This window comes from Cinclus cinclus, chromosome 6 (assembly GCF_963662255.1).
Source record: "Cinclus cinclus chromosome 6, bCinCin1.1, whole genome shotgun sequence".
NCBI lineage: Eukaryota > Metazoa > Chordata > Aves > Passeriformes > Cinclidae > Cinclus > Cinclus cinclus.
The window spans coordinates 39184052-39211993 of NC_085051.1; the positions used below are offsets into that span (position 1 = coordinate 39184052).

The window sequence follows — 27942 nt, forward strand, 5'->3', positions numbered from 1 at the left end:
ATAAACATGTATTTTATTTGTCTTGAGGCAAAAGGAGCTCATCTCATTTAGATCAAAGAAATGGAGAGCAAATTATTTAATCATGTTTTTAAGAATTTACAGAAAACAGAAAAACCATCCTCATGTTTATCACACCAATAAACAACCAAATTTCCCATGAAGTTTCTATTCCTTTAGACTTGGCACATTGTTTTATTGCCCACTACCACACTTCACATCTTTGCTTGTCAAAGTATTTTATTACCTATGTAAACATCTGTTTCATGTGTAAACTTCAACAAGTAAATGGGAAAGCCTACTAATTTATCCACCCCAAAAAACCAAGTATGAACTAAATATCAAATTAATCACATCATATTCTATGTAATACTGTTTCAACAAGAACTATAGCCTGTTGAATTCATAACAAAAAGGATGCAGAAACAAAAAGCAGATGTGCAGTGTCATGCATTAGTGTAATAATATTATAAGGAAATAATAGAAAAGGTAAATTTTATTTTTCACCATACTCACCAAGACAAAAATCAAGCCTTTTCTCTTAGTTCATTTTGGAAGTGTAGGACTTCTTCTTAGCCCAAGCTGAAAGTGTTCACTTTTGAGCATATTTACCTGTTACTGTCTTTAATAGATACTTTGGTCAAAATACACGTGGATTTAAATTCTGTGCAACAGCAGATTTTGCATGTTTTTAGTTCAAATTCTTTATGCTGAAATAAAGAAAAACTCTGTTCCCAAACAGTCAAATAGGGTAAATGGGAAGAAATACTTGAAATTAAACACCCCTAAAATAAACTGTTCATAACAGTAGTATCTCTGCAGGAAATAGAAGTTCATCAGTCTAAACCAAAGGACTGAGTTAATACTATTCTCATATGCTTTTTGTTGTTGCTTTGTTCACTTCAGGCTCAGATTGAGTGAAGAAAAGTAATCATCACTTGGCAGCCTGGAAAGCCAGACATCACCAAAGATTTCCTTTATTGTTCAATGGGCCTTTGTACTGCAGAGCATAATCAACCCCAACCATTTAGAAAACAAACTGAAATCACATCTCGAAGTTGTTGCAAATGAACTCCAAGTAATTATAGGATCACAGTAATCAAATTGACTGTTCTTTTTCCTCCGCTTATAACTTAAATCTACTACCTGTAATTTTTACAAACTGCAGTTCACATTAAAAACATTTGCTGATAACAAAGCTTTTCTTTGAAAACAGCACTGCTTTACATCTAGTCAGGCAGCTTGTGCATATCAGAGCATTCTGTCAAGAGAGACATGGAAAAGGGTAAAGGAGAAAAAAGCTGAAAATAGCTGCAGTTTGTCTATGTCTCCAATGCACTGCAGAATTTCAGGCAGCACTAGAGACAGCAAGTTTCTTCAGATGATCCATAAATACTTGTAAGCTGACATCATCAGTAAGAATGGGTGCTCCAGACTCCTATGAAATAAAGAAAAAAATGGAGAACTGATTATACACATTGTGAAGAAAAACCGTTTTAAGACACAATATGTTCCATTGAATAAACAATTGACAAATTTAGCAAGATCTTAGAAGCATATCGTTGCTGAAATTCTTTGACAGAAAAACCAAGCAGACTGTATATTTACATAAATTTTCATACATCTACATGAATCCAAGCATAAACCAGAACTACATTCTCTTCCATATTAACATATACAGCAATGACTTGCTGTATAGCAAGATCTTTACATCAGCCATACAAAACTCCAGAGTTTTGTAGGTGAGACAGGTGCTAAATATTAACTTACAAACTTTGAAATGTAAATAAAATTTTCACAGCATAGTTCCTGCATCATTTCTACCTCAATAAAGTAAAAAGGAGAGAAACAGTAATATGCAAATGACACAACCAACAAATCAGTGTCTGTCAGTAAAGCTCATACATATCAAAATGGTGAAAGGAGGACACAAATCCCCTGAGGGTCTGATTTGACACCAAATCAAGGTCATCAGGCTTTCCCAAAGAGAGGTGGGGCCTACTCTCTCTCGTGGCTCTGTACCATCCCAGAGAAAGACCAAAAGCATCTGAAAGTCACTAGCAATCAGATCACAAAAGAATTGAAAAAAACCTTTTGGGTAGATTCTTGCAATTTCACAAATTCAGAAGTTCAAAATGGTCACGTTTTAATTACCATTTTTAAACAAATTTACTGTCAAAATAAACCAGCACTCTACAACTCTGCAAATATTACATAGTAGCTCCCTAAGTCTTTTGAGACCAGTCTACCACTATGTCCATTTACGGATATAGGAAGAATTCCTGTACATCTCAACAATTCAAACTTTTCAAAGGTACGCATCATCCGTACTCCCAAATAAAACCAGAGCTGCCGAGACTCTTGTAAAGTCTTCCAAAACACAGACATAAAGGCCTTAACAAGGATGCTCAGAACTGGTGCAGTTTTCTGAGAACTGGACAGAAACAGTTCTCAGTTAATGATCAAGAGACAAACCCAAGTGCAGCAAGATTTCTTGGATCACTATAATACACAGTCACTCTCAGGAAAGGCACACTAAATTAGCTATTACCTGATGACAGCAAGATGAGATAAAAGAATGCTCTACTTCCAAGCCTGTCAAATGCTAAGTCTGAGCTCTCTTATTTAAGAATCGTATAATTATTTATGTAAAAAAGACCTCTAAGGTCATTGAGTCCAACCATTAACCCAGCACTGTCAAACCCACCTCTAAACCATATCCCTAAGTGCCACATCTACACATTTCTTAAATACCTCCAGGGATGGGCACTCTACCACTTCCCTGGGCAGCCTATTCCAATGCTTGACAACCTTTTCTATGACTAAATTTTTCTGATATCCAATCTAAATGTCCTCTGGCATCTTGAGGCCATTTTTTCTTTTCCTGTTGCTTGTTACTTGTGAGAAGAGACCAACTCCTTCCTACCTGGCTCCTTCCAGACAGTTGTAGAGTGATAAGGTCTCCCCTGAACCTCCTCTTCTCCAGACTAAGCATCCCCACCAGTTCCTTCAGCTGCTCCTCACAGGACTTGTGCTCCAGAGCCCTGACCAGCTCAACTTCCCTTTCCTGGACACACACCAGCACCTCAGTGTCCTCCTTGCAGTGAGGGCCCAAAACTCTACACAGGACTCAAGGCGTGATGTCACCAATGCTTAGTACAGAAGGATGATTCTTACCCTGGTCTTGCTGGACACAATATTCTTTATCCAAGCCAAAGTGCCACTGGCCTTCTTGGCCACCTGGGCACACACTGGCTCATGTTCAGCTGCTGTCAACCAGCAGCCACAGGTCCTTTGTGAAAATTTCAACTGCATCTTCAAACACCAACCACGTAATACAGATGCACAAAAAGTTCATTGTTATTTACTGAAAATGGTTTCTATACTATTAAGGCATCTGTAAAGAAAACCTTTACTTAGAATATTAAAAACCAGACTAGGCAAGTTATCACCTCCTGAAACACATTTTCTGTGGTGTGCGGGTGCCCTCTTCAGGTCAATGTGGACTTTCAGATGTGCACAAAATAAATTATTAAACAATCCAGGAAGGTTGTGGGGAAAAAAAGAGCAAGATCCAAATCAGTTTTCATTTTCTCTCAGACATTACATTTCTCATTTCATAATTAGTCCTTGATTAAACTATTTTCACAAAAATCCTGCAAATACAAGAGCATATTCTCTTGAGCACACACACTACAGTGCCCCTGGGGAGGTTATTAAACCATTTCTTATGTTACCCTAGAACTGAATTCTTTTCAGCATTAAAACAGACAGCTACCTTTTGCAAGATCTGTCAGTCTCACCTGTCCAGCATGAAAAACCATCTTACAGATTAGTTAGGAATTTTTTTTGTATTTACATCTGGAATACTGTTTCAATTTGATTATTAATTAAACAAGCAGAAAACAGTTGTCCTGTACTGCTGTAAATGTGAAAACTTGAAAACATTCCAGGTAATGTTTAGATTAAAAATAACACCTTCCAAATTACAGTATTTGTATGTATGTTGAGGGGAAACATGAAGAGAAGTACTAATGAACTGCTGGTTAGATTACCAATTTTAGGAGCGAAAGAATTTGGGATTTGTGTTCAAATTGTGCTGGACCTGACTCAGTCCAGAATTTTTAAGTATCTTCACGGTGGACCTCAGTGCTGTTCACTGCCAGAAGCTTCAACAGAACCAATTAATCCTTAGGAAAATGTAGCCTGATAAAGCTTACTTGACAAAGATGACTGCCATAAAACTGCCACAGAGTTTTCTCACTCATGACTTCAACCAATACACCATTTAGCAAAATACTTCAAGAGCATAGTTAATATGTAGCTTCCAATGTCTGATGCCATTAAATTTGCATGAGGAGATGACACTGCACTAGCACTTACTCACTACAGAAGCTGAATGTGGAAGGAGAATGTGGAACAGAGATGCAACATTCAAGAATGCAAGCTGCTATAAAATGTTTAACTTCTGAACATATCTTCCTTCCTAAAGACAAGATTTGAAAACTGATTCCTGGTCAACTAAGCCACAGAAATTCTGGAAAAAACCAGTACACTGTCATTGGTGTATCTTCCAGTTCTTGCTTATAGCTACCTTAAAAACTTACTTCCACTATTGCAAAAAAGTACCTTAGATATTATGTGTGGAAAGCACTCTCTTTTCCAGTGTTTGGAGGTGTATATATAGGGATGAGATCTAAAGCTCTGTGATACAGGTGGACAAGAAGACAATAATACAAGGCTGCAAGATGCTGACTTGAAGAAGAGGCCACCATGCAAAGGTCAAGCACCCTTACTAAAGGCTCAGCCAGGTGGAAGAAGCAATACTGAAGTGTTACAGTTCTGTTCTGCCCTTGAGCAATATATGCACATTTTCATTCAAAAGGCAGCTCGGCCTGACCAAAGCTGCCTAAGTCCTCATTGTCACTCATTTATATATGAAAAAACATACCCACCAAAATGAATATGATAAAGTGGCTGCCCTTATATCTTTCACAGCAGCAACAGGGAACCAATTCTATTTGACTACAGCAGGTACAAAATTGGCATTTTAAGTCCACTGTGGTGTGGACAAGAACATGATTCTACCTTTCAGATGGGCTGATGGGTTTGCTCCTCTCTCCCTCCAAAGCAGGAACACTCTTTGGTAAGATCTGCATCTCTGCCACTTAGCAGAATGAAACTAAACTTAATTACTGGTGAAGTTAAGTTTAATGAATTGTAAATTGTAAACTTAGCTTAATCAATCATTGTCTAGACGTAGAATATTTAGTACAAAGGCAGTAGTGCACTTATCAATGACTATTCCAAATCTTTTTATCTATTCCCTCAATAAAGCATCTACTTTTGACTTTGCAAAACTGTTTCAGTGAAAGTCCTTGGAGGGGCTCTGCCAGGCAAACATCAAACCCATCGTCTTAAGACAACACTGTCTAAAAGTGGGCTAGACATGAAAGCAGCCTAACAGAAGCTTAAAATAAGAAACCAGATCATTTCTGTCTGAAGAAATAAAGCCCATTTTTCTTAACTTTTGTAATTTTGGTCACATCAGACCAAAACTGGATTTCTTCTTCAGTTTCAAAAACTCTGCATTATTATTATTATTACATAATGTGTCACTTGCCTTCTGAAATAGAGGGGGAAAAAATCATGTGTACAAGCTTCATCAGCAAATTCATACTCACCTGTCCCCACGCATACATATTGTTATGAGTCTGAGAGGGATTTACTTTTGAAAGCAGAAAACGAGCCTTTAAAAAAAAATAAAACAAAGACAATAAATTTATCTTCTCAAACAGAATTTTCCTGCACTCAGAAAAAGGTTGCATATGTACGAAATACATAATTTCTATTATCTGGAGATTCAGACACTGCAAACAGCACCTCTGTAAATAAAGCCACTCGCTGATTCCACAGCTATAATGAACTGCTAACAACTTTCTGATGCAGCTGAAAGTAAGCTTTTGTCTTTTTCAAGTACTAGCAAAGTAAATTTGAATATCAACAAGATATTAATTAGTAAGCTTAAAAAAATAACACAAATAGTAAGTCTGCTATTGGTTCAGAGATGCAGACAAGTACTGTCCTTTCTGCCCTATGCACCTTACACAAAGAATCTGAGAGTACAAGTCAGTATGATTAGAATAATAATAACAAATAGCAGGATTCATAGATTAGGGGGAAAGCTACTATTAAATATCTTGCTCTGTAAAAGCTTTAAGAATCAAAATATTGATCTGCAATTTATGTATATTTTAGCAGAGAAATGCATGTTTACTACCAAAAATATCTCACAACATTACTAACACATCATTTCCAAGATTATATAATACACATTTCACCATACCTGGCTTCCTCCATGCTCTGTATCAATGTATCTGGGCATTGGAAATCTGGAATGGAGAATTTCTTGGGCATCATCTATTGGAGCTTGTAGCAAGTGGTGGAAATTTTCATATTCTGGCATATCCTGATACCCCGACTTACGCCACTGTGCTATGGTCTGGGGACAGGGGAAAGGAAGAAGTTTAAAACTGATTCAACAAACTTTCTTAGAGGATGCACAGGTTTTTTCAGAGAAAAAAGTGCCATTTCTGGCCTCTTTTCTATCACTCATCCCTTTCTGCCCTATAGTATGCAAGTTAATTATTAAAAGCCAAGATGTGCAAGTAACATGCTACTAGATGAGTTTTTTTCTTTTTCAAACTCTTAACAATTTGTGGTCCATTTGTATTTCCTCCTTTTTGTTATCTTTTGTCACCTTTTACATGCCAAGTATTTTGTTTGGAGGAGGTCAAAGATATTATTTACACTTCTCTAATATACATGTCTATGACCTAGAAGAAATCAGTATTTACACTGACATCTTTCAGAGTCTGTAGCACAACCTTCCCACCCTCTAGGACCGAGGCCGGCTGCTCAAGGTCAGCTCCCTGTTCCCCCTCCCTCAGAGAGCAGCCCATCACTGCTGCTTACTGATAGCATCTTACAGAATTGAGATAATATTCTGCTATTTAAGAAGTGTTGAAGTTTCGTAAATATTTTTATCAGTGCAGCTACAAGGCCATGGTCCAGAACAGTATTTTTCAAATTCTCATCTATGAACTATTTACAGATGTAAAGTAGTAAAAAGCAGCAGCTCAATTCCTCCAGGGAAGGAGAGCAGTAGCGAGTCACAGTTTATTTTTATTACTAAGGAATGTCTATCTAACAAACTGCCAGGAGCAGTTCCATTCCTCCAGGACAGTACAGACGAAGGGTAACTACAAAACTTGCTGTTCTGATTACCCATCCCTGTAGAACCAATTTAAAGGTCTAAAATGAAGGAGTGAATGTGGGGAGGAGGAGAAGGAGGCAGGGTATATATAATACCTTCTAAAGTAGGAAAAATACTTATAAAAAAAATACTCTGCATATCTCAAATTCATCGTAAGAACCAGAACCAAAATGTCAAGTCATGTCAGGTATCTGCATACAGACATGTTAAACAACCAAACTACAAACACGAACTAGGACTCTGCTCTCAGCCATGCAGATGAGAGGGTCAAGCAATGAGATGAGTGAGAACTGGAGCCTGAGTCCCAGTGATTTCCATAATGTAGCACTCCTACAGATAAAGAGCAATTATGTAAGAAATGACAGCTCTTACCTCTCCATGATAAATAAGAATTTGGAAAAAGGTGTCCATAAGGAGAATGCGATCTGGCAAAATGCTGCTGCTATCCAGAAGAACAGGCTAAGATTAAAAAGTAAATTTAAAAATTATCAACTGATGCAGAATTGAGCAATCAGATGGTATTGCCAGATTTTTTAGTCAGTAACTGAATCTTAGGAACTTTTTCAATTACTTACTAAAGCTCCGTATTTGCTCCTTTTCATGTTACATATCTGCAACCCACACAATTTCATTCTGAAGTTATCCTGCCTGATTCAATATCTAAAACTTCATGAAAGTAATAAAAAATGTATTCAAGAGCTGAAACCCCTTTCATTATTATGCACTTTACTAGTCTTTCACGTACCTCCACATTTACCCATTGAATGCCATTAATTTGAATTGTATTTCAATGCATAAGGATTCAGCAGTTATTAAAGTGTAAGATTTGGGGTCTGTGGGTTGTTTGGGGTTGTTTTTTTTAAGTCTTGTTCTTGCAGCATATTATTACTGTGCATATATATATTCCCCAATACTGTATATACTGTATATAGTAAATACTCATGATTTCTGAAATCTAATGTAAGATTTTAAGGTTTTAAATCACCTTTTTAAGGTTGATGACACTATATTGGTGCTATATGGTTTAACTGAATCAGTATTAGTAGAGATAACAAAAATATTAGCTATTCCAAGAATCAAGAAAAAAAATTATTGTTCATTCTACACTGAGACATCAGCTCCTGTTTAATCATATTTCACCAATGGAACTACTTGGTTTTCATACATGGGAGAGTGATATTTCACTTGCAAGCTGCTCTTTACAAACCACATTGCTTTCATTTAAACTCAACTTCTAAAAGTTTTTTTTTATTTTTACATCCTCATGAATAGTCTAAAAAAACCCCCACCATCCTAAAAAATTTTAAAATTCAACCTGCCAAGATCCTTGACTACTATGTTTGTTTTCACTGCCTCACACTAGTTTATGTAACAGACTACTTTTGTTATCTGCTGACACAAAGAAGTGTCTGACACTTCTTTCAGAAGCTTCTTGGAAGATTAGCTTTTCATTTTAGGTTTAAACAGAACGTGCCACGACAAGGTCAGCTGGAAGGTTCTGTACTAAATCTACATGTAATGGGAACTATATTAAAATCAGAAGCTTTGGATTAAGGCAGTAAAATAAAGGAAATTTTGTACACTTAAAAAAACCTCAACTTTTCTTTCAGGCAACAGTGAAAGTAAATTTTTATATAAAACCATTTCTGTTTATGTTTACATTCTGGCTCCACAAAACCTAAAAAAGCTCTCAAAAACTAACAAAAAAGTCCCATCCTTGAGTTTAAAACATAACCTCTTTACCAAGTAACTTCTGCTCTCAAGACTGCTACATCAGAATTCTATAATATACCTTGTTCATACCTGTTTTAAATTAATGTTCTTCCTCATACAATAAATTTTAAACCAATACATTTTGTAACAGTGAAGAGAGCAATCACCTCTTTCTCAACAAAGCAGATTTTAACCCACTATGGAGTTATTCTACTGATACCTCTGGAGGTCCATTGAAAGAGTAGGCATAAAGAATTGGCTGAACCATGATAAGCGACTGGGTTAGATCTTGACGCATAAAATGATGACGGTAGTAGGAGCTCTCATCCGGACTGTTGTTAAAAACTTGCAAGAAAGGAGATCTTCTCAAGTGAAACATGAACTGCAAAACAAGAATCACTGTTTTGAACTTTGACAGATAAAAAGGATAGCTGTACAAGGAGAGAAATATTTTCCACAAGCTACATGAGACCAATGCCACAAGTGAGCTGTTAACTCCTTTAACATTCTGAATTTATATATACAGCTTTGCCAGTTTTTACACACTCCCATGACAGTGAGAGGGGTATCAGAATGGGTAAACCTACAAAGCAGCTTTGAAAATCTTCCTTTACTGTAAGTTCTGCTGTTCCTGTGAGGGAGGTTGCTGTTCTACAACTAAGTTACAGCATGTGAGCAGAAAAAGGAACATTAAACACAGCAAAGTCAAACTTTTTTTGTAAAAGCATATGCTTTCATTGCCAAAACAAACTCCCCACATGCTGATTCAATCTCTACACAACACTTAACATCCACAGTCAGATTAGTAGGTAACTGAAACAGAGATATGGAAGTGTATGAAGAATCCAAAAGTGAAGTATCTGGAGCTATCAGAAGGGAGAAATTTATCAGAATGGATTATTAGCAAAGAAACTATTCAAAGTTTAATACAGTCAAGGTCAAGTTCACAGAGAAATATCTCTTTTTCTGGTCAGCATCATACATCATATGGGAGAGAAACAATAAAGCAAACCCATTTATTTTTTTATAGTTTCTGAATTTCATTAGAATAGACCTTTAAAAAGTGTCATTGTATGAATTACAAATTCAGGTGAGATAAGGATTTCATTGTAGGAGAAACAAAAATATACATAGTTAGACATTTAACTGTAAGGGCAGAGGACAAAAGGGGACACAGCAGCAAAGACAACAGAAGTGATTTTCCTAATGCCACATGCCAGAGTAGTTGGGGACAAGGGGTCTGCTCATCCTGATATGCCTTATTCTAATCAGTGCTACAAGGACTCTTTCTTCACTGAGCACTCTCTTCTATCACTACAGATAAACCTTTCTATAGACAAACTCACCTGTGGATAAAGTGAAAATGTTTCTGAAAATCTGAAAGAGCTTGGATCATCCTTGTGATATTCTCCAAATTTCTGACACTGGAATAAATGAGAAAGAATATCTATATTAAGAAATACACTTACATGGTCATGCCATTACTGCAAGTTTGGTTTTAACAGGTACATGACTTGTACTTCCAACTTTATAAACTAACAGAAACCTAGCAAAAACACTGACCCAAGTTCTCTTTTCAACAAGCAGATTTTCTTGCATATGAGGCTTTAAGAACTTTATGCGTTTGTTGCTTTACCCTCTAAAATTACTAAGCAGACTTTAAGATAAAAGCTCAGAAGAAACTGCTTAAACTATTAGTAACTAATTAATTACAAATAAAAATTAAAATACATAAAAAAAAACTCAAACAGAAAACTGAACTTCTAAAAGTTAAAAAAATCCATATAGTTTTCTAGAAACTTTGCCTCCTTTTTTTCTGAAAATATTTGCTCTAAAATATCATTATAGACAGCAGAAAGTAGAGAAAACTTTGATTTCTGCTAATCACATGCTAAAATTTCTCTTAATTCCTGGCAACCATCATGTGCTGAGGAAACATTAATGAATCAACTGAAAATACACCTGTTCTTTTCTTAATTTAAAACAGAAAATCTTAGCTAATTCTGTATAACCACATGTGGAAATGAAGCATTCAGTTAATTTTTTGCTTTTATTTGAAAAGAAACCATCACTTAACAGTAGCCACTTATATGTCTGCAAACAAGAAACCCCTCTGACTCTTATTGATCAATACAGCTCGTTTTACCAGTCGTATAAGCTGTCTGTCCAGCCACCTCAGCACATCAGGGCCCTCCTCTGTCTCTGCCCTGTACACTGCCAATCTAGCCATGAGAATTGCAGCAGCTTCCTGGTCAAAAGATGCAGCAATATTCTGAATCTGGGTCTGTGCATCTGCCCAGCTGCAAAATAAAAATACAAGGATTTGCATCACGGTGAAAGGGAAAAAAAATCCAACCTCAAAATATCCCTTCAAAATTAAGGCAAAAAAGCTAACAGCAGTTAAACAGACTCATGCTGAAGCTTCAAAAAATCTACTGGGGAGATTAAATGAGCAGCCTCCCAGTTAACCATTCTTTAATTGGAAATGTTCCTTTATTTGTACACATGCCATGCAACCAGTGAAATAAAATATAATGTTATTAATAGAACAGCTACCATATTTTTAAAAAATTCATGATGAAAGGTTGCCACACAGAACACCATCTACGAATCTAATCACACATTCCCACATAAGCAATTTTCTTATGCACTTTACCAGTTCAATTTACAGAGTAAACTATTAATTAGATCTTTCATCAGTCACCAGTATTCAACTAATACAACTAATTAAGTTAACAACATTGTCTTTTCAACAGTTAGAGCAATGCTTTTTTCAATAAACTGAATTTTCCATCAAATTAAACATGCAATCATCTCCTTCAGCTTACAGCAAATAAATGCAACTGGACAGTGAAAAATGTGTTCAAAATACTAAACATAATTTCCTCAAATTGTGAAGTATTTTGAGTCAAGGAAACTGCAGGTAAAGGTTATACATGGAATACCAGGTATTTACACTCTGGAATGCAGTTAGCATTCTCAAATCAAATTATGAAGTGATTTTTGCCATTCCCTAACTCCAAACATATCCTCAGTTTAAGCCACAGAATTTCACTCAAAGCTTCCCTTTGTCTAAAATCACTTGGCCTTCTTCAGAGCACTCCTACAACAACATTATACAGCTACTGTAACCTCTCAGAGAAAAAACAGTCCACAGAACAAGAGACGAAACTGTCTCAAACAAGACTGCTTACAAAATCTACAAAGTAAAAGGCATATATATACACACACACCCCCTGGCTTTTCAAAAATTAGTCATGACAAGTAAAACATACTTTCTGGCAACTGTGGTCACTCTGATACGTCTCTGTCCACTGGAATGCTGGTACTGAGTCACAAACTGGATTGCACCACGTCCTCCTTGAGGAATGGGAGCGTTGTGCTAAGTACAGAAGGAAAAAAAGTGAAAGAGAATCTCAAGATTTTACAGTATAATTTGAAAATGTGTAACTAATTAATAGAAAATCACAACGTTCTTTGCAATAGGCAGGCCAAGTTATATTAATGCATTGCCTGCTGCTTTTGTTGAGTACCTTTACTAAACACAGATAATCAACTTGGAGATTGTTAAGGGCTGTTAGAAGAAGTTTGTGGCTTCACCAGATATCCCTAAAGCAACCAATGCTCTCTTCTTTCATTGCCCTTACAGAGACAATATTTTCCAAGGGGCCTTACAATTCCTGATTTCACCACATTCTGTTTGAACATAATATGATTCACTGGAATTACAGGATAAGAAAACTGATACTAGTCTAAAATGTTGACCAATGGATCTCCAATAGTGCCATCAAAACAAAGATTGGAATCCAGGTGTAAACTGAAATTTTAAAACTCTGGTCAGTGAAAGTGCAGGTTTACACACTATATAAGTAATTCAAAGAGGAGGACACACAATTATTAGGCCGGTTTTAGAGCTACTAATAAAATGAGCCCATTATAAATATGCAAGACGTAAAATCAAAACATGGCAAAGGTAAATTCAAGTTTCAAACCTTTGCATAAATAACAAACTATGAAATACAGCACATTAAATATACAGAAACTATGGTCAGCTCAGTTCCTGAGCTGCTTCTTGGAATAAGAAATGATATGAGAATGAGTACCATACTTGCTCCTCATATTTTCATGCTCTTTTCTAGTAACCCCTCAGGGAAACAGGAAATCAGACTATTTTGCCCTTCATGCATTTCAATGAAACCAATCTTAGCTTGCAAATACTGGAATTAATTAAAATGTAACACTATGTAGTAATTACCTTGTAACTAAAACATCAGAGAAGTACTGAAAAGCACAAATATACAGATTACAGCATTTTCATGTAATGCAATTAAAATACATACAGTAAGTAACACGCTGAAAGAAAAAATTTGAGTTAGATACTATGAACTCCAATCAAAATTTGTAGAGTTCTTTAATGCTCATTATCACATACAAGATTAGCCCATTATTAAGCAGTTTATGTCCACCTCTAGACTCTGACAACACAAAATGGCAACACCATTTTTACCCCTACTGCTGTGCTTGGGGGAAATCACACAAAAATAAAAGTTTCAACAGTCTTATAAAGTAACATTACTGTGTTTAGTAGACAAATAGACAAATATTTATTACCTGGTTTACCACCTCAAAGTAAAGTGCAAGTGTTGTAGTAGGATTAAGACCACAAATCTTCCACTGACAAGTGCCTCCTGTTCCAATCTCCTGCAGAAAGATTTTGTAGTATTTTTATAAACCAGAAACATTTCCTGGTTTGCAAAATACAGCATTATAGGTAACTGTTTGCAATTTCTCTCACAAGCTTTCTTCCTGCTCACTCTGCCACCTTCTCAGACAAACACTCCTGTAAAGCAACTGCAGTGCTGGATGTAGAAATAATAAAAAGACTGTTGTTTTGAATAACTAATACATTAGAAAGATCAGCAGCTGGCATTAGAAAAAGACTTAAAAGCAAGTCAGAAACAGGAAAAAAAGTACCAGACTTTGCTTAAGCAGAGGCAAAAAGCACACGTAAGTGGAATGGTTCTTGTAAGGTGCAGCAGTAAAACTTTAAATAACAGCTGACACACTATATTTTACTTAATTACACAGTCTCTAGTAACTAACAGGGTAACTGTACACAGCAATGTATTTCAACTGACAATTCCTTTTTGGCATCAAAGCAACATAAATATCAAGCAAAACTAATTAAAGTAATTCATCATCCATAATGGACACAGTGAAACCAAAAAAAACATTAAAGGAAAATTATGCTGTCAATATTGCCACTGTGCCTGTATTCACTTGAAAGCATTATGGCTAGAGGAACTGGCCAGTTACCACTGAAATGAGCTGCATGCACTCTCATCTTACTCATATTCAAATTTTAATTCAGATAATTTCAACAAAAAGGAGTTTGGAATAGAAATTAATCATGATATAACTGCAAAGCAACAGGTCTCACAAGTGAATTTCCTATTACCTCCTCTGAAATAGACATGTAGCTTAAATAAGGAGATGTACCTTTAATTTATTTTTAGGGATTTTAACTTTTATTGTCATATATGCAATCCCTTCAGACAATGAAAAGAGAAAAATCTGTGCCTAATCACCAAGAAAAAAAATGCTGGTTACATTAAAATTTTTATATTCACAAAGATGCAATCATAATTACAAGGAAAATTCAAGGAATAAAAGAGCTTGATTAAAGCAGGCCATTTGTGAGCATTTTCATACTGGGAAGTACTCCATTATGTAGATTGTTAGGAACAAAAATGAGGCTTCTCAAATGTAAGACATTTTGGTCACTTGCAGGAATTGTTTTTTCATTGGTAACCAAAAGTTAATAATAGCATCTGCTAAGAAAATAAGTGATGATTTAAGTCTAACATCATTTAAAGGTATTACTTCAGGAGCCTACAATAGCTGGATGTTTCAATCAATTAATTAAATGTACATTTAGTGAAACACCCACAGAAATGGGAAGACAAAGTCCAGATAAAAGGAATGTTTCCAAAATCTTGTGTCTGCCTGTTCTGTCAATTATTTTTTAAGAGATATATTTTTATGGATCACTTTTGATAAAAGGACACAGGTCTAATTTTAACAATAAAGCATGCTAACTCACTTTCTACTTGGTTTCTGCTGTATCATCACCTAACTTTTGCATAATAATTTTAAAGCAACCAAATCTAGACAATCTAAACAAGCAGACAAATCTAAATAAGTAACAAGAGATCTGCAAGGTCTAATACAATTGAATCTGACCTAGTAATGAATGTGAGCTTGCGTGTATTTAATTTCAAATCAGTAAATTTGAAATGTATGGAATTTCAATTTATGGAAGTTTTAGCCTCTCTTCAAATCCATAAATCTTAAATCCTATTTGTCCATAGTAGGATATTACCTTCATTTTCAGTGAAGTTTACTTACATTTTCTGAGACACAAGGTCCCTTAGAGTTGAGAGACACACAGGGTCCAATTGCTCCAGAAATCTTTACTTCTCTTGAAGTCTTCATATTTCAAATGAAAATATACATTAGCATGCCACGTTAAAGAATTCAGTCTCATTTTATCATTAGATAATTCAAACCTCAAGGCATATTACATTACTGATACCTTTAGGAAAGGTTATAATAATGCTTGATACATTTGGAGACACTTTTCACATGCTCAGTTTCTGAACTTAATCATGTTTGTTTGCTATACCAATTAGTGTACCTTAACAGCATGAACATAAATTAAAACATGGAGAAAAGCTGCTTGATTTACAAACACAGGAGCCTATAAAGTATACAGGATAATGTTTCCTTTCTAATGAAAGGATTAAAATATTCAAAGGTAAGATTAAAACTGAAGACCAGTAAAATAAGCCCACACATACCTGATAAGGAATTTATACTCTACGTCCTAAACATATTTAGCTAAAATCAAGATCCAGTTATTTACATCCTTCCAAAGTCACTTTCCTCCTTTAAGTGATCTGTACATCCCTCTAAAACTGGGGCTCTCTTTTTACATTTTCTGGAATCTTTCAGCAAACTTCACATGAATATGTATACAAAAAAAAAGAGGGTTCAACTATTTGTCCTAGTAGTAAAAATTTAAACAGAATTTCACCAAAAAGGAAAATAGTCTCATATTCTTCTACAATATGGGACTGTAATATTTTTTCAAGAAACATCAAGGAAGGCAGTGCCTGAATCTGAAGCATATTCAGCTCTAAGCCTCTCACAATGGTGGAGACAAAAAACAACATTGTTAAATTGCCAGAATGGATTCTGATAAGAATGGAAAATGGAAGAAAATTTGTCCTGGACTACACAGAGAAACTGACCTACCTAAAACCAAGAAACCACTGATATCAAAATCTAAGCTCACAGCATTGTGAGTTTCTAATAGAAACATTTATTTTGCTTTAGTCTCTCTTTTAGCTGTCACTGAATGCAAGGTGAGAAGAAAATATCACTATACCTAACTCACATTTACAGAATCCCAGAACTCTAGAAAGATAGCTAGGACTATGGACAGCTATATACAGGCCAAATTTAAAACATCTGTTTAGCATGTTCCTAAAAATTCCTTACAAGGCCAAAGATTCCACAGTTTGCAGCCATTCTATTCTATTGTTTCACTAACTGACTACATTTTTGTATGCTTACCTTTATTTCTAATGTGCCACCAAATCCCATTTTAAATTGTCCTTGCATATCTTTAGTGAATACTCTCTGAAAAGTCTGTTTGAATAATGATGTATTGAAAGAGTCTCCCATTACCATGTAGCCTCTAGACAACAATGAAACAAACAAACAAAACCCATGAGTTAAAATAGATTATTTATACAGCTCATTTTTATTGAGGACTAAAACTAAAGACAACTCACTGTGAGGCATATTTTTACCTTCTTAAAATAGACTAATGTTAAATTAGTATTTTGCTATAATGTTAAGGATGAAAGTTTTAAGTGAGCTTCTTCCCCTACCCATCTTAAGGGCATTACATTGCATTGTTGTGTAACAAACTTGTTCACTGGGAAAATACTGTACTGGACTTTCAACACTCAGGATGTCTCAAGATCCTATCACACAAAGTGTGATTAGTTACTTCTAATATTTATTATACAAGACTACAGTATTTTGTGTAGTTCATTCATTAGTTCAGGGTTTAATCTGTGCTCAAGAAGCATGATTCATTTTTATGCTTAGCAACATTCTGTGGATATAACTACAAAACTTGCCACTTGTCAAGAAATACCATACCCTGCCTTTAGAAAATAGTAATGGGAGACATTACTTTCAGTCATCAAAACTGTTAATTGAAACCTTTCAGTAAAATATGTCAAGAGGTCAAACATTATACCCAAAATAAGTTTCCAGGTGGATACTCAAAAATAGAAGAAAATAGACATTGATAGAATCAGAAATTCCTCCCTGTATGAAGGACGTAACCAAAATCAAAATAGAAGAGCTGTAGGAGAAATAAACAAACTATACATTAAGGCGACAGAAATAGGGTGAGTCACAGGAGCAGGCAGAAAGAGCAAAATAGTATAAATAAAAATGTAACTTGAGGTTGATGCAGAAAAGGAACAGGTGTCAAATATGAAGGTAAAATCAAATATAAACATAAATATCCTGAACAGTGAAAGCTCCCAAGCTAAGGCTGTATACACAGCTCCAGAGAGAAGCTGTGATTAGCATGGCCAAGCTGGCCTGAAATTCAGGAGCTGTACCTGATAGCCATCCAAATCAGCAGCTGAACCTATAAACAACAATATATAAAAGAATGGCATAAATAAGACACAGCATAACAGAGGGTTTTTGTACCACTCGGAAGAGCAAGAAAAATAAGGACAGGTCCTTATCTTTACTGAAACCTGTCACTTACACAGATACACATGAAAAACCAGAAACAGCATATCTGATAAATTGTGTGTTTAAAAGATATCCATGTTATTCAAGCCTCAAAAAGATTGCATTAAGAGAAAACAGCAAACCCACTCCTAATTAAACCCAAAATTGTGGTGACAAATCTACCAGAGGCCAAGATATTCCAAAATTCCAGTACAAATGTAACCACCACAGTTTATCAGTCTGTTCATGCTTTTGCTTTTTAAATAGCAGAACATTTTTTGCAAGGGCTTCCTGTTAAACAATTTTTAACTGCATCTTCATATACTACTAACAAATAGACACATACCCAGTGTAGTTGGGACAACACTTCATCTCCAGTAAACCAGTCTGATCCAATGCACATGCATATATGTCAATAACATGACCATTTGTTGCAGCTCGATTGGCCAGGGCTTCAAAATGCTAAATCCAAGATGAAAATACAGTTCATAGCAATTTACAATGTGAACTCTCCTCATCTTCACATGAAGTCCTAAACTCACTTTTTTTTCCTAAAACAACATTTGCAGATTCTATTCACATAAAAGTGTATTTTTTCCTGAAGTTAAGAAGACCAGAATTTTCAACACTTGTTTTTTGCTTTTTTTTTTCTGATCAGCTGAGAGCCTGTCTCCCACTAAAGAGAACAGTGGTTGCTATTTAAACTAGAAAATTAGTTTATCTTCTTCCTATTAAACTTTGTATTTAGTACTAGATCCAGCACAGACCGAATTTACTATCCTAATCTCAAGTGTCTACAATGATAGCTGCCTGCAACAGAGTTAATTATTTAAGCTCCCATTACAATCATGATGAATTCAACAGGTTTTGGATGCATCTCACCAACCCAAATGTACCTTTTAAATTAAATCAAATCAGATATGACTAAACTCTCTACAGTCTAATCCTTCCCCAACTACAGAGACAGTTTGAGCATCTGTCTTAGAAGCACCAGCCTTACAACACTAGATGTACCATTCACCCACATAATTTTTTTCTGAGTTAAACCAGAGAAATACACCAAAGAGCTTCAATGTGAGCTAGACAAATCCTAATTCAATACACTGAAATTTCTGAGGAAATTCTTGAGACATATCGCTATTCAGAGCCAGATAAACAAAACCACAGAATTCCCACCTCCTTATATATTTGCTATTACCAACAGCATCCTAGAGTACCCAGTAATTTAAATGTTTACTTACTGGGAAGTAATGAAATCCCATGATTATCTCTTACCTTGGTACCCTTTTTAACATATTTTGCATTGTCTTTTTCAATGTCATGCCATGATCTTATGGGTAACTTCAATTCATCCCCTACAACCATGCCAGGTCCCTGTGTAGCTGGTCCTCCAATGAACATCATGATGCGTGCACCAGTATTAGGGAAAGTGCACTGCAGGAAATAAATGACAAATAAAACCACTGGGTTTTGCTACAAACTGAACAAAAGGAATAGGTATGTGGGTATTTATCACACTGACAGGATTGTAACAATAACTGCATTTTTTCACTCCCAGAAGTTAAATCTGCCAGTAACTCAAAGTCTCGATTTTTCCTTATGAAATTATGCAAATGTCTACAAAATTCTATGCAGGTAAGGGATGGCATCAATCAAAATCATCCTACAAATCTAACACATATCAGTTAGCAAGGTTTTTACATATTGATTGTGGCAACTGTTCTGCAAGAAAATTATCTACATTTAGCTGTAGTTAAACTTTTACCTCAAGGAGTCCGACAGCTATAGATAGGGCCACTCCAGAAGAACGTAAGGGCCGTTTTCCTTGTGGAACAGGCCAAGGATCCCGTTGCAGCTCACCCAAAAGATCAGTAAGATTCATATCAATCTTCTGAACTGGTTGCAAAAACCTGGAAACAAATACATGGAAGTAGTTTAGACTTAAATTATTAAATAAAAATTTTATCCACTGCCCACTAGCAATATATTAGACATATATTTGAGATGTCTAATTCTAGATTCTGGTCTGAATTCAGATCAGTGTTTCTGCTTCATAAAAAAAAAAAAAAAGTTTGGAGCTACTACATACACACACACTCAACTCAAGTTCAGCAAAAAGCTTGCAAAACGAAAACTTGCAGACTTAGAGATACCACCACTATCCAGAAAGAACCCTACCTAGCCAAAAGAACAGTGCAGGTGACGACCTATGAATTTCAAAAAGAAACAAGTTTCCTTACTTCAGTGACAAGCAAAGATCAGGAGAAAAATGAACATGGTAAGACCTCTTTCGTGCTGCTGCAAGCAGTCTACATTAGCAGCTGATTTTTGGAGGGCAGAGACAGCGAAACTGTCTTTCAATAATTTCATACATTTCTTCCATGTCACAGTGAAATACACAGGAAAATCAAACACCAGCCTGTGATTGCCAAATGAGAGACCAAAGGGGAGGGAAAAGGAATAGAAGACAGAGAAAAAGGGAAGGAACAAAGGATATCTGCATAAGGGGCACTAAAGCATCTATTAATACTTTCCAGCACACCAATCAACAGAAGCATGATTATTATTATTTACGTATCTGTAACATGCCTCTCGGAGCACTTTCAAAAATCATCCAGACAATATTACTATTACCCATTGAGTCACTTCTTCCCAGTACAAACTGTAGGAAAGAACAGTCTACTAGTAAATTTGTGCCTGACCAAGAAGTTTGGCTGTCAGTTTATTGTTTTAATTGTCATAAAACCTAGGTTTTCCAGTACACCATCGGAGTCAAGGTACATGTTTTAAGATGTTTAAAGTAGATTACCTGTTGGAAGGTGGTGGCTGCTGCACTTGAGGACCCCGACCGACTTGTGCAACAGCCACTTTTGTAAGCCCCAGCATTTCCTGTAGTCAAATAAATAAGATTTTATTACAAAATTTGTTTACAGACGACTTCATCATTAGCACCTTAAGGATTTCTTTTTGTTTGCTTATGTTCATTACCTGAAGCTGTTTTGCAGAGAGGTCCTTTGTTCCTCTGAAGACGTAACTTTTGGAAATGCCTTCACAGCCAAGCTCATGAACTTGCACCATTCGGCCAAAGGTAATGAGACCTACTAATGCTGTTGGTGGCAGGAGACTAAGGGACATTTGCATGGATTCCTTCAGAGCTTGCAAGTCCTCATCTTCCATACATGTATCCACAACATAAAGAAATATCAACGGCATCTGAGGACCACGCTTTGAGAAACAGAATTAGAATAGTAAGGAAAACAAGTCTTGCAATATTTAAAGGATCAAAAGTGAACAGTAAGATATACCTTGTAAAAGTTCTAATCATACCAGTAATGGCAATGTTCCATCTAACTTAACTCTCTCACAACTAGTAATCAGGATCCAGAACAAAACCCCTACCAAAGTGAACTCTGTACAAAAAGGAAATGCTTACTACAGAAGAAAAGAAAAAAAAAAACCTTTCAGGATATCAGGCAACTTTGAAGAATAAGCCAATTTTTTTTTCTTTTAATATACAATTATTTTTTATTGCTCCAAGTGAACATAATAGTCATAAAGCTATTCACAATTCTAAAATATTCTAGCCTGATGACAGTCCATGGCAATTCACCTCCTAATTCTACTCTAGATGTCATCATTACTTTTTATTCTATCTAAACTAATTTCGCTGTACTATAAGCAAACATTCAATTTATTTAGCATTACAGGAGTTGGCAAAAATTACAAGTTCTGTTCAGTATTCACTTTTCCTTTCATTAAAACTTGTAAGATTTCAGTGAGGATTCAGATTGTGATTTGCCTCACTGAGGTCTTACAAATTTTAATCCTCAAAAATTAATTTGGAGGTTAAAAACCTGCAATTGTAAATGTTTGCAATCTAGAGGTTTAAGTCCATTTTTTATTTCTATTCAAGTAACCTCTATCCTGAAAAAGTATGAATACTAAAATTCGAACATGTATTAGATGTTGTCTCTAAACCAGACAGCACTAGAACTAAATAACCACCATCCAAATACAAATTCAAATTATTAATGAGAGGTGAATGAACAGTCAAATCTGAACTGAAATTACTTGAGCAAGAAACAGAGGTAAGCAGTGTCCCAACACAAACACAAATTAAACTCATTGTAAAGAAACAGACCTAAAAGAAGTATCATTTTTAGAGGAGAATTCTCTTTTTTTTTATAAATCAGTCTTATTAGCCATCCTAATGTTCTTATAAAATGTTTTCCAACTGATGGCATCAATGTTCAATCTACTAACAGGCACATAAATACTCACAGCCACTAAAATAGAGCGAAGAAGTAAAAGCAAAATTCATTCTTTTTGAATATTGCAAGGCAGCAGATGTTCAAAATTCTGTTTAATGATTTTACCTGTACTACATATTCAATGCTGGAGAATTGAGGCAAAAGTTCAGCTGGCTGATTCATTTCAGATATACCAGCATAAGTAGGAGGAAACTGCAAATGAAAATACAGAAATTTAATATATATAAAAGATTACAATTTCCACTAAGAAAAAAAAAACAAACCTCTTTCAACAGATATTCACTATTGCTGTTATGAAAAAAATCTCAATGCAATGTCTGAAGATACAATTGCACACTCCTGCTCTCGCTGTCAATTTCAATTTGCAACTATAATTTGAAAAATCAAGGTTTTCATTTCACCTTGTAAAAAATATTTTCTATATGCTGAACGTTTCATTTTCTTACCTGGTTTCTCTGGTAACAAAAGTTGCAAGCCCAGAGTTTTGCTCGATAATCCACTTGGCTATAAAAATACAACAGAAAAAGTTTATATAGCATGAACAATTAATTTTCCTCCACTGTCCCTAGAACACGTCTTTAAAACTTTAAAAAACACATTGATTTTGAAAAAGCTTCTTTCTAATATACTTTCTGCTAAATATCCACCTTACAAACTGAAAATAAGTGGAGCCTTACACAGATGTATCAGGCAAATTACTGTGTTTAGGGAGAAAGAATGGCCTTCAGGAAAAAGTTGCAAACAAGAAATTTAAAAATACAGATTCAGCACCTGCATTAGAGCCTTCCTCCATGGTTTTAGCAAATCTTTTTAACTCTCCCTACCTTTTGATTTTCCATCTTTTTCTGCTTCTATCTATTAGCTGTTAGAATGGAGGACTAGCCTGAATATACATTATGCCCTAAAAGAACACATTCTTTTGATGACAGCTATCTGTATTTAAAAAACATTAGTTTCAAATGATAAGTGTACCACCTTTTCTCTACATTTTTATTAGCATTCAGACAGTTAAAACAGAAGATCCAAATTCTATCTTCATGACACAGAGATGTCCTAAAGCCCTAATGACATCTTAAGAGAAAGTCACCTCAATAGTTCTCAATGTACACTTCCTGCTATTATATCTTCTGCCTACAAGAGCAAAATTCTTCTAAAAATACCATTAGATCTTCAGGTAAGTCCCAGCATTTGTAAACAAAACACAGATCTATTACTATCTAATTATCTTTACCAGTTATAGGGACTGCAAATTACCTAGCCCAAAGTGCCACACAGGCTTCTAAAGTCTCCTCAGATTGAGTCTCTCTCTAACCACCCTTTCAGGGGAAAAAAAAAGTCCAGTCATTACTTGCACATACAACTCAGGAAAAATGTACACAGTTCACTGTAATGTTGGCATCTGTCTGACCCTTTACAACTTTGTCTTCTCATTGTTTTTCTTCAAGCCCTCAATAAAAGATAATGCTTCTGAAAAAGTTAACTTCAACTAAGTCTGACTCCCAGTATAACCAGCTACTGCGGCTGCTTAATACTGAAACACAATTTTATGTCTGCTTTGAAGGTGTCTTTTCTCCCAGGCAGGAATAAGTCATTCATAAGACTAAATTTGTTCTACAGGTTCTCTGACATCATGTCCCATGCCTATCAAACTCCAACCTAGAAATCATTCTGCTTCTTTTCCATACATCTATGACAGGAATGCCATATGAAACACATCCTCTGCTGCCAACCCAAACTTACCCATGCCTAGTCCACAATCATTTGAGCTTGTGTCAATATCACCTTTAAGCTTAAACAGCTTTCTACCCTCTTTCATGCCTACCTCTGATGTTATCTATCTATCTATCTATCTATCTATCTTCTGCTGTTTTGGTAAACTAAAACAGATAACCTGCTTTGGTCCACAAATGAACTAATGTCAGTAATAAACGCAGTTTATTTCACTTGGAAACTAAACTACATCAGGTCCAACAGTTCAAAGATACAGTATTGTAACTTTTTACCCAAGTCATTTTCTAGAGGCAAAATGCAAGAGTATACCAATTCCCAAGACGTATAGTTGCAGAGAAATAACATACCTAATCAATACTAAGTAGATTGAAATTACTTATTTCATGAAAACTAATTGTTTTCATGTAAATATGTTACATATACAAATCTATGTGCAGAACCTTCTAAATCTGCCTTCGCAATGACGTGAGGAGTACCTGAACTTCCATACGCCAGATCTTTCCCACAGTTCAGCTAGCACTGTTCTCAGGATTCTGAGGCAAAGTACTGGAACAATAATATACATTAAGTTTACCATAAAGGATTCAGAACAGCTCGGCACGTGGTCCTACTGCACAGCACTGGCTCATACTGAATGGGAGGCAAGTCTGGCCGTTCCTTCAGTGGCGTGAAGAGGGCAGCCACAGGGACTACCATTCTTGTAGCTTCAAGACGACTTGAAGGCCAAACATTCCAGCTGAATCTAACTCCATCTCTGTCCTCATTCTGCTGGATAAATTCCAGGAAGGTTGTCATGATCAACTTCTCTCTTTAACACTAAAATAAAAAGTTAACCATCAGCAGCATGTTGACATGCAAAGACTTTTAACTACTCAATGCTGAATGCATGTAATGACAGTCACACATTCAAATACTGTAACTGAGTTACAGTCAATAAAACACTGACTAGAGCTTCTTAAATCATAAAAGCAATGTGCAGAATGCTAAAGGGAAACAAAATACTGCTGCATAAAAATTTTTAAGAATTTCTAACCACATTTTTGGTATCTCATGATGCAGCCTGCATATAAACATAGAGGAATAACAGGACATTCCACAAGAATACCTTCCTACATCAATGCCAGGAAGTAACTTTGTAAGAAATACAAGTGCCATATTCCAATATGGAAGTGCTTCTTGCTATTATGTATTCTCCCAAGCACACTGACATTCTTAGTTCTGACCTTACAAACATCACAGGAGACTCATAGAAATTCTCAATTTATCAAAACCTACTTCTATCTGTCAAAATTATAATGGCATTGCATCTTTAGTTTCTACGACACCCAAAAACTTTTCAAGTTATTTTAAATTAAAGCCTAACTTAATGCTTTTATTCTAATCATAACTTTTAAGAAAACAGATTAACAAAATACATAAAGCAAAGGGAAGTGCTGCATTTCACAGTTAATATCCTTAGGAAATAATCAACTGCCAGTATTTTAATGGGCACGTCTTACTGATATTAGGAACAAATCTTCTATCTAAACACATCAGGGCAATTACAACACAGGGAGCATGAGGGACTTTGTGCATAAGAGCACTTCCATCATTGCTTTTACTCAAATTGCTGCAAAGACATTGGGCAGGGGACAAAACTGAGCAAAAGAGAGAATATCTGGAAGTTTTAATTGCTACAGAGAAATCAGAGACAGAAATTAACTCATCTAAGAGAGGAAGTATTTGAAAAGGATATAGAACTTAGGAATTTTCTCTCCTAATATATCAGAATCAATCCATGTTTTGTAAAAAGAGTGAAAGGAACATTATCTCTGAAAAATGGGATATTAATGCAAGAATCTGCAGAATGCAATTATCTCCATTATAACCACAAACTGAAAAAGTTCTGCATTTAAAAATGATTTCCTGAGAAGACAGAGAAAATTGCAACTTATGGCTATTTCTGCCATTCACTGGCAGAAATCACTCACCAAATCCAGCTCCAAACACTGCAACGTGTCACACTTTCTGTCCTGGACTTCAAAACATTTTCTCTACATTTTACTCAAGCTGTCTGAAATGGCTGTACATGGATATTACTTTTACCACTTGGCTATTGCTCCTTAAAGGGCAATGTTCAAACACCAGTGTGCACTGACTAATCACGTGCACATAGATACATAAACGATTTGTTAGATTTACTGAGTTAAATACTGTTATTTTCTATTAAGTGTGGATTTCCTGTTCAGAAGGCAAAAGTGTATAAAAGATCAAGTTCTCTTCCACCTTTTCTTCTGTTTTCTTCGTTTACAAGAGCCAATAATGCTTACCTATTTCATCATTCATCAAATGAGGAACTCTTGGTCTGTCAAGTTACATTCAATACTATTGTTACAGCTATGCAGACACATTTTCTGAGATAGGTGTGGAGATGCATTGCATTACACAGGAAGAGCAAACCCTCTTGGCCTACAGGATACACACCAAATTTTGGACACCTGAATGCCACAAAATACACACTACCCTCCTCAGAAAACCTCAGAGAAGGGACTTTCAGAACAGCAACAGTTCCCATTTTGGGGCGTCACTGCTTTACTTTTGCTGCAGATTGGGATATCCAGAAAAAAAAAAAAAAGTCCTTTCTGGCCTGCTTCTTCCCTCCCACTTGTAAAGCTGAATGTACCTTGCAACCTGCACCATGACAATCTCAACTGTATGTCACAAAAGAAGCCACACTTGAATTGCATTGAGAGTTACTGGTTGACTATCAGCACCTTTCAACGTTTACACATCACAGACAAATATGTCCCAAATCAGAATATCCCCGAAATAATATCCCCAAACATTGCACACATATACAAACAAAATCAAAACACTTTTCTCTACAGCACTGTAAGAATTCCAGCACAGACTGAAGTCCCTCATAGCACTACGTGCTTAACTACCACTAAATGAGTATAGTTCACTGCACACTTTTCTTACAACAGACCTATTCTCTCAGTTTATTAGGCACCAACAATCTGGTAAAAGAGATTAATAATAAACCCTTAATTAATTTTATGCCCAAATCACGTATCAGAGAAAAATCTATTTCAGGTCCAAGAAGGAACTAAAACACATGAGCAGAATGGTTCAACTAATTATCTAAAGCAAGTTGCTGCCATTTTCAACCACTCAAACGCAGCCATCCTCCAAATCTGCTCTCCCAGACCCGTCACTACAAACTTGTTGTTTTTAAACAACCACGGCATGTGATAACCCACCTAAAACAAAAAAATCAACGCATGATCAGCGGCAGCAGGGCCTGCATTGCCTTTCGCTTTACCTACACTGCAAGGCACCCCCGTCAGTGGCACAGCGGCATAGGTACAGCACAGCCCCGGGACAGGAGCTCCGCAGGCATTGCCGGAGAGTGCCGCCCTTTACCCCCGGCCGTGGAAAGGCCGCGCCCCGCCGGCCCTACCCGAGTGCCGGCAGCCCCGGCCGAGCTGCGGCCGCTCGCCCAGCCCCGGCCCGGCGGGCGCTCCCCACCGCTCGGGAAGGGCGCTCGCCCAGCCCCGGCCCGGCGGGCGCTCCCCACCGCTCGGGAAGGGCGCTCGCCCAGCCCCGGCCCGGGAGGCCGCGGGCGGTGCTGACCGGCGGCCGGCGGTAGCCCCGGACCCTCAGGCCGCCGAGGGCCCCGAGAGCAGTTTCGGGCACCCGGAGGTGTGCCACTGCCACGGAGGGGACGCGGGGAAGCTCCCACCACGCTCGCTCCAGGGCCGGCAACCGCGCGGGGCCCCGCGGCCCGGGGTGCCCCCCGCGCCTCCCAGCGCGGGGAGCGGGGCTGCCGCCTCTCCTCCCCGCCGCGCCCCAGCTCCGCCCGCTCGGGCTCCCCGCGCCCTGCGCTGCCCCCTCAGCGCCGTCCTGCCCGCTCACCCGCGTCCCGGCCGCCGCCGCTGCTCCCGCCGAGCTCGCTCTCCCCGCCCGCTCGCTCGCTCGCAGCCGCCCCGGCGCTGCCGACGCATCAACATGGCTGATGGGAGAGTCCGCGCCACGTCAAGGGGCAGAGAGCGGGGGCGGGCTGAGCTCCTCCGCTCCCCCGCCCCGGGGCAGCCCCCGGGCCGCCCCGGCCAGCGCGGCGGGGCCGGCCGCAGCCATCGCGCA

The 27942-nt window shown here is 37.0% G+C and overlaps 1 protein-coding gene across 2 annotated transcripts; it reads right to left on the bottom strand.

Moving 5' to 3' along the window:
* On the bottom strand, positions 1-27807 carry SEC23A (SEC23 homolog A, COPII coat complex component). Of its 2 annotated transcripts, XM_062495038.1 has the most exons (20): positions 27715-27807; positions 24392-24633; positions 22533-22590; positions 22192-22278; positions 20804-21040; positions 20625-20704; positions 19581-19725; positions 19091-19249; positions 18162-18277; positions 16625-16748; positions 15395-15475; positions 13598-13687; positions 12262-12368; positions 11133-11286; positions 10333-10410; positions 9207-9368; positions 7646-7732; positions 6344-6499; positions 5682-5747; positions 1-1435 (listed from the first exon to the last, which is right to left on the bottom strand). In XM_062495038.1, the coding sequence occupies exons 2-20, from the start codon at positions 24610-24612 to the stop codon at positions 1346-1348; spliced, it is 2298 nt and encodes a 765-aa protein (XP_062351022.1). In that variant the 5' UTR covers positions 24613-24633; positions 27715-27807; the 3' UTR covers positions 1-1345. The 2 variants fall into 2 exon arrangements, with proteins under 2 accessions (XP_062351022.1, XP_062351023.1); XM_062495039.1 differs by lacking the exon at positions 19091-19249.
* Between the last annotated feature and the right edge of the window lie 135 nt (positions 27808-27942).

Excerpts from the sequence above, each read along its gene's own strand:
- SEC23A (XM_062495038.1), bottom strand. The coding sequence starts at position 24,612 with ATGACAACCTTCCTGGAATTTATCCAGCAGAATGAGGACAGAGATGGA. Across the intron at positions 13,688-15,394 it reads GACCTTGTGTCTCAGAAAAT|GAGATTGGAACAGGAGGCAC; the intron begins GTAAGTAAACTT and ends ATCTTTCTGCAG. Across the intron at positions 11,287-12,261 it reads GTGACCACAGTTGCCAGAAA|CTGGGCAGATGCACAGACCC; the intron begins GTATGTTTTACT and ends TTTATTTTGCAG.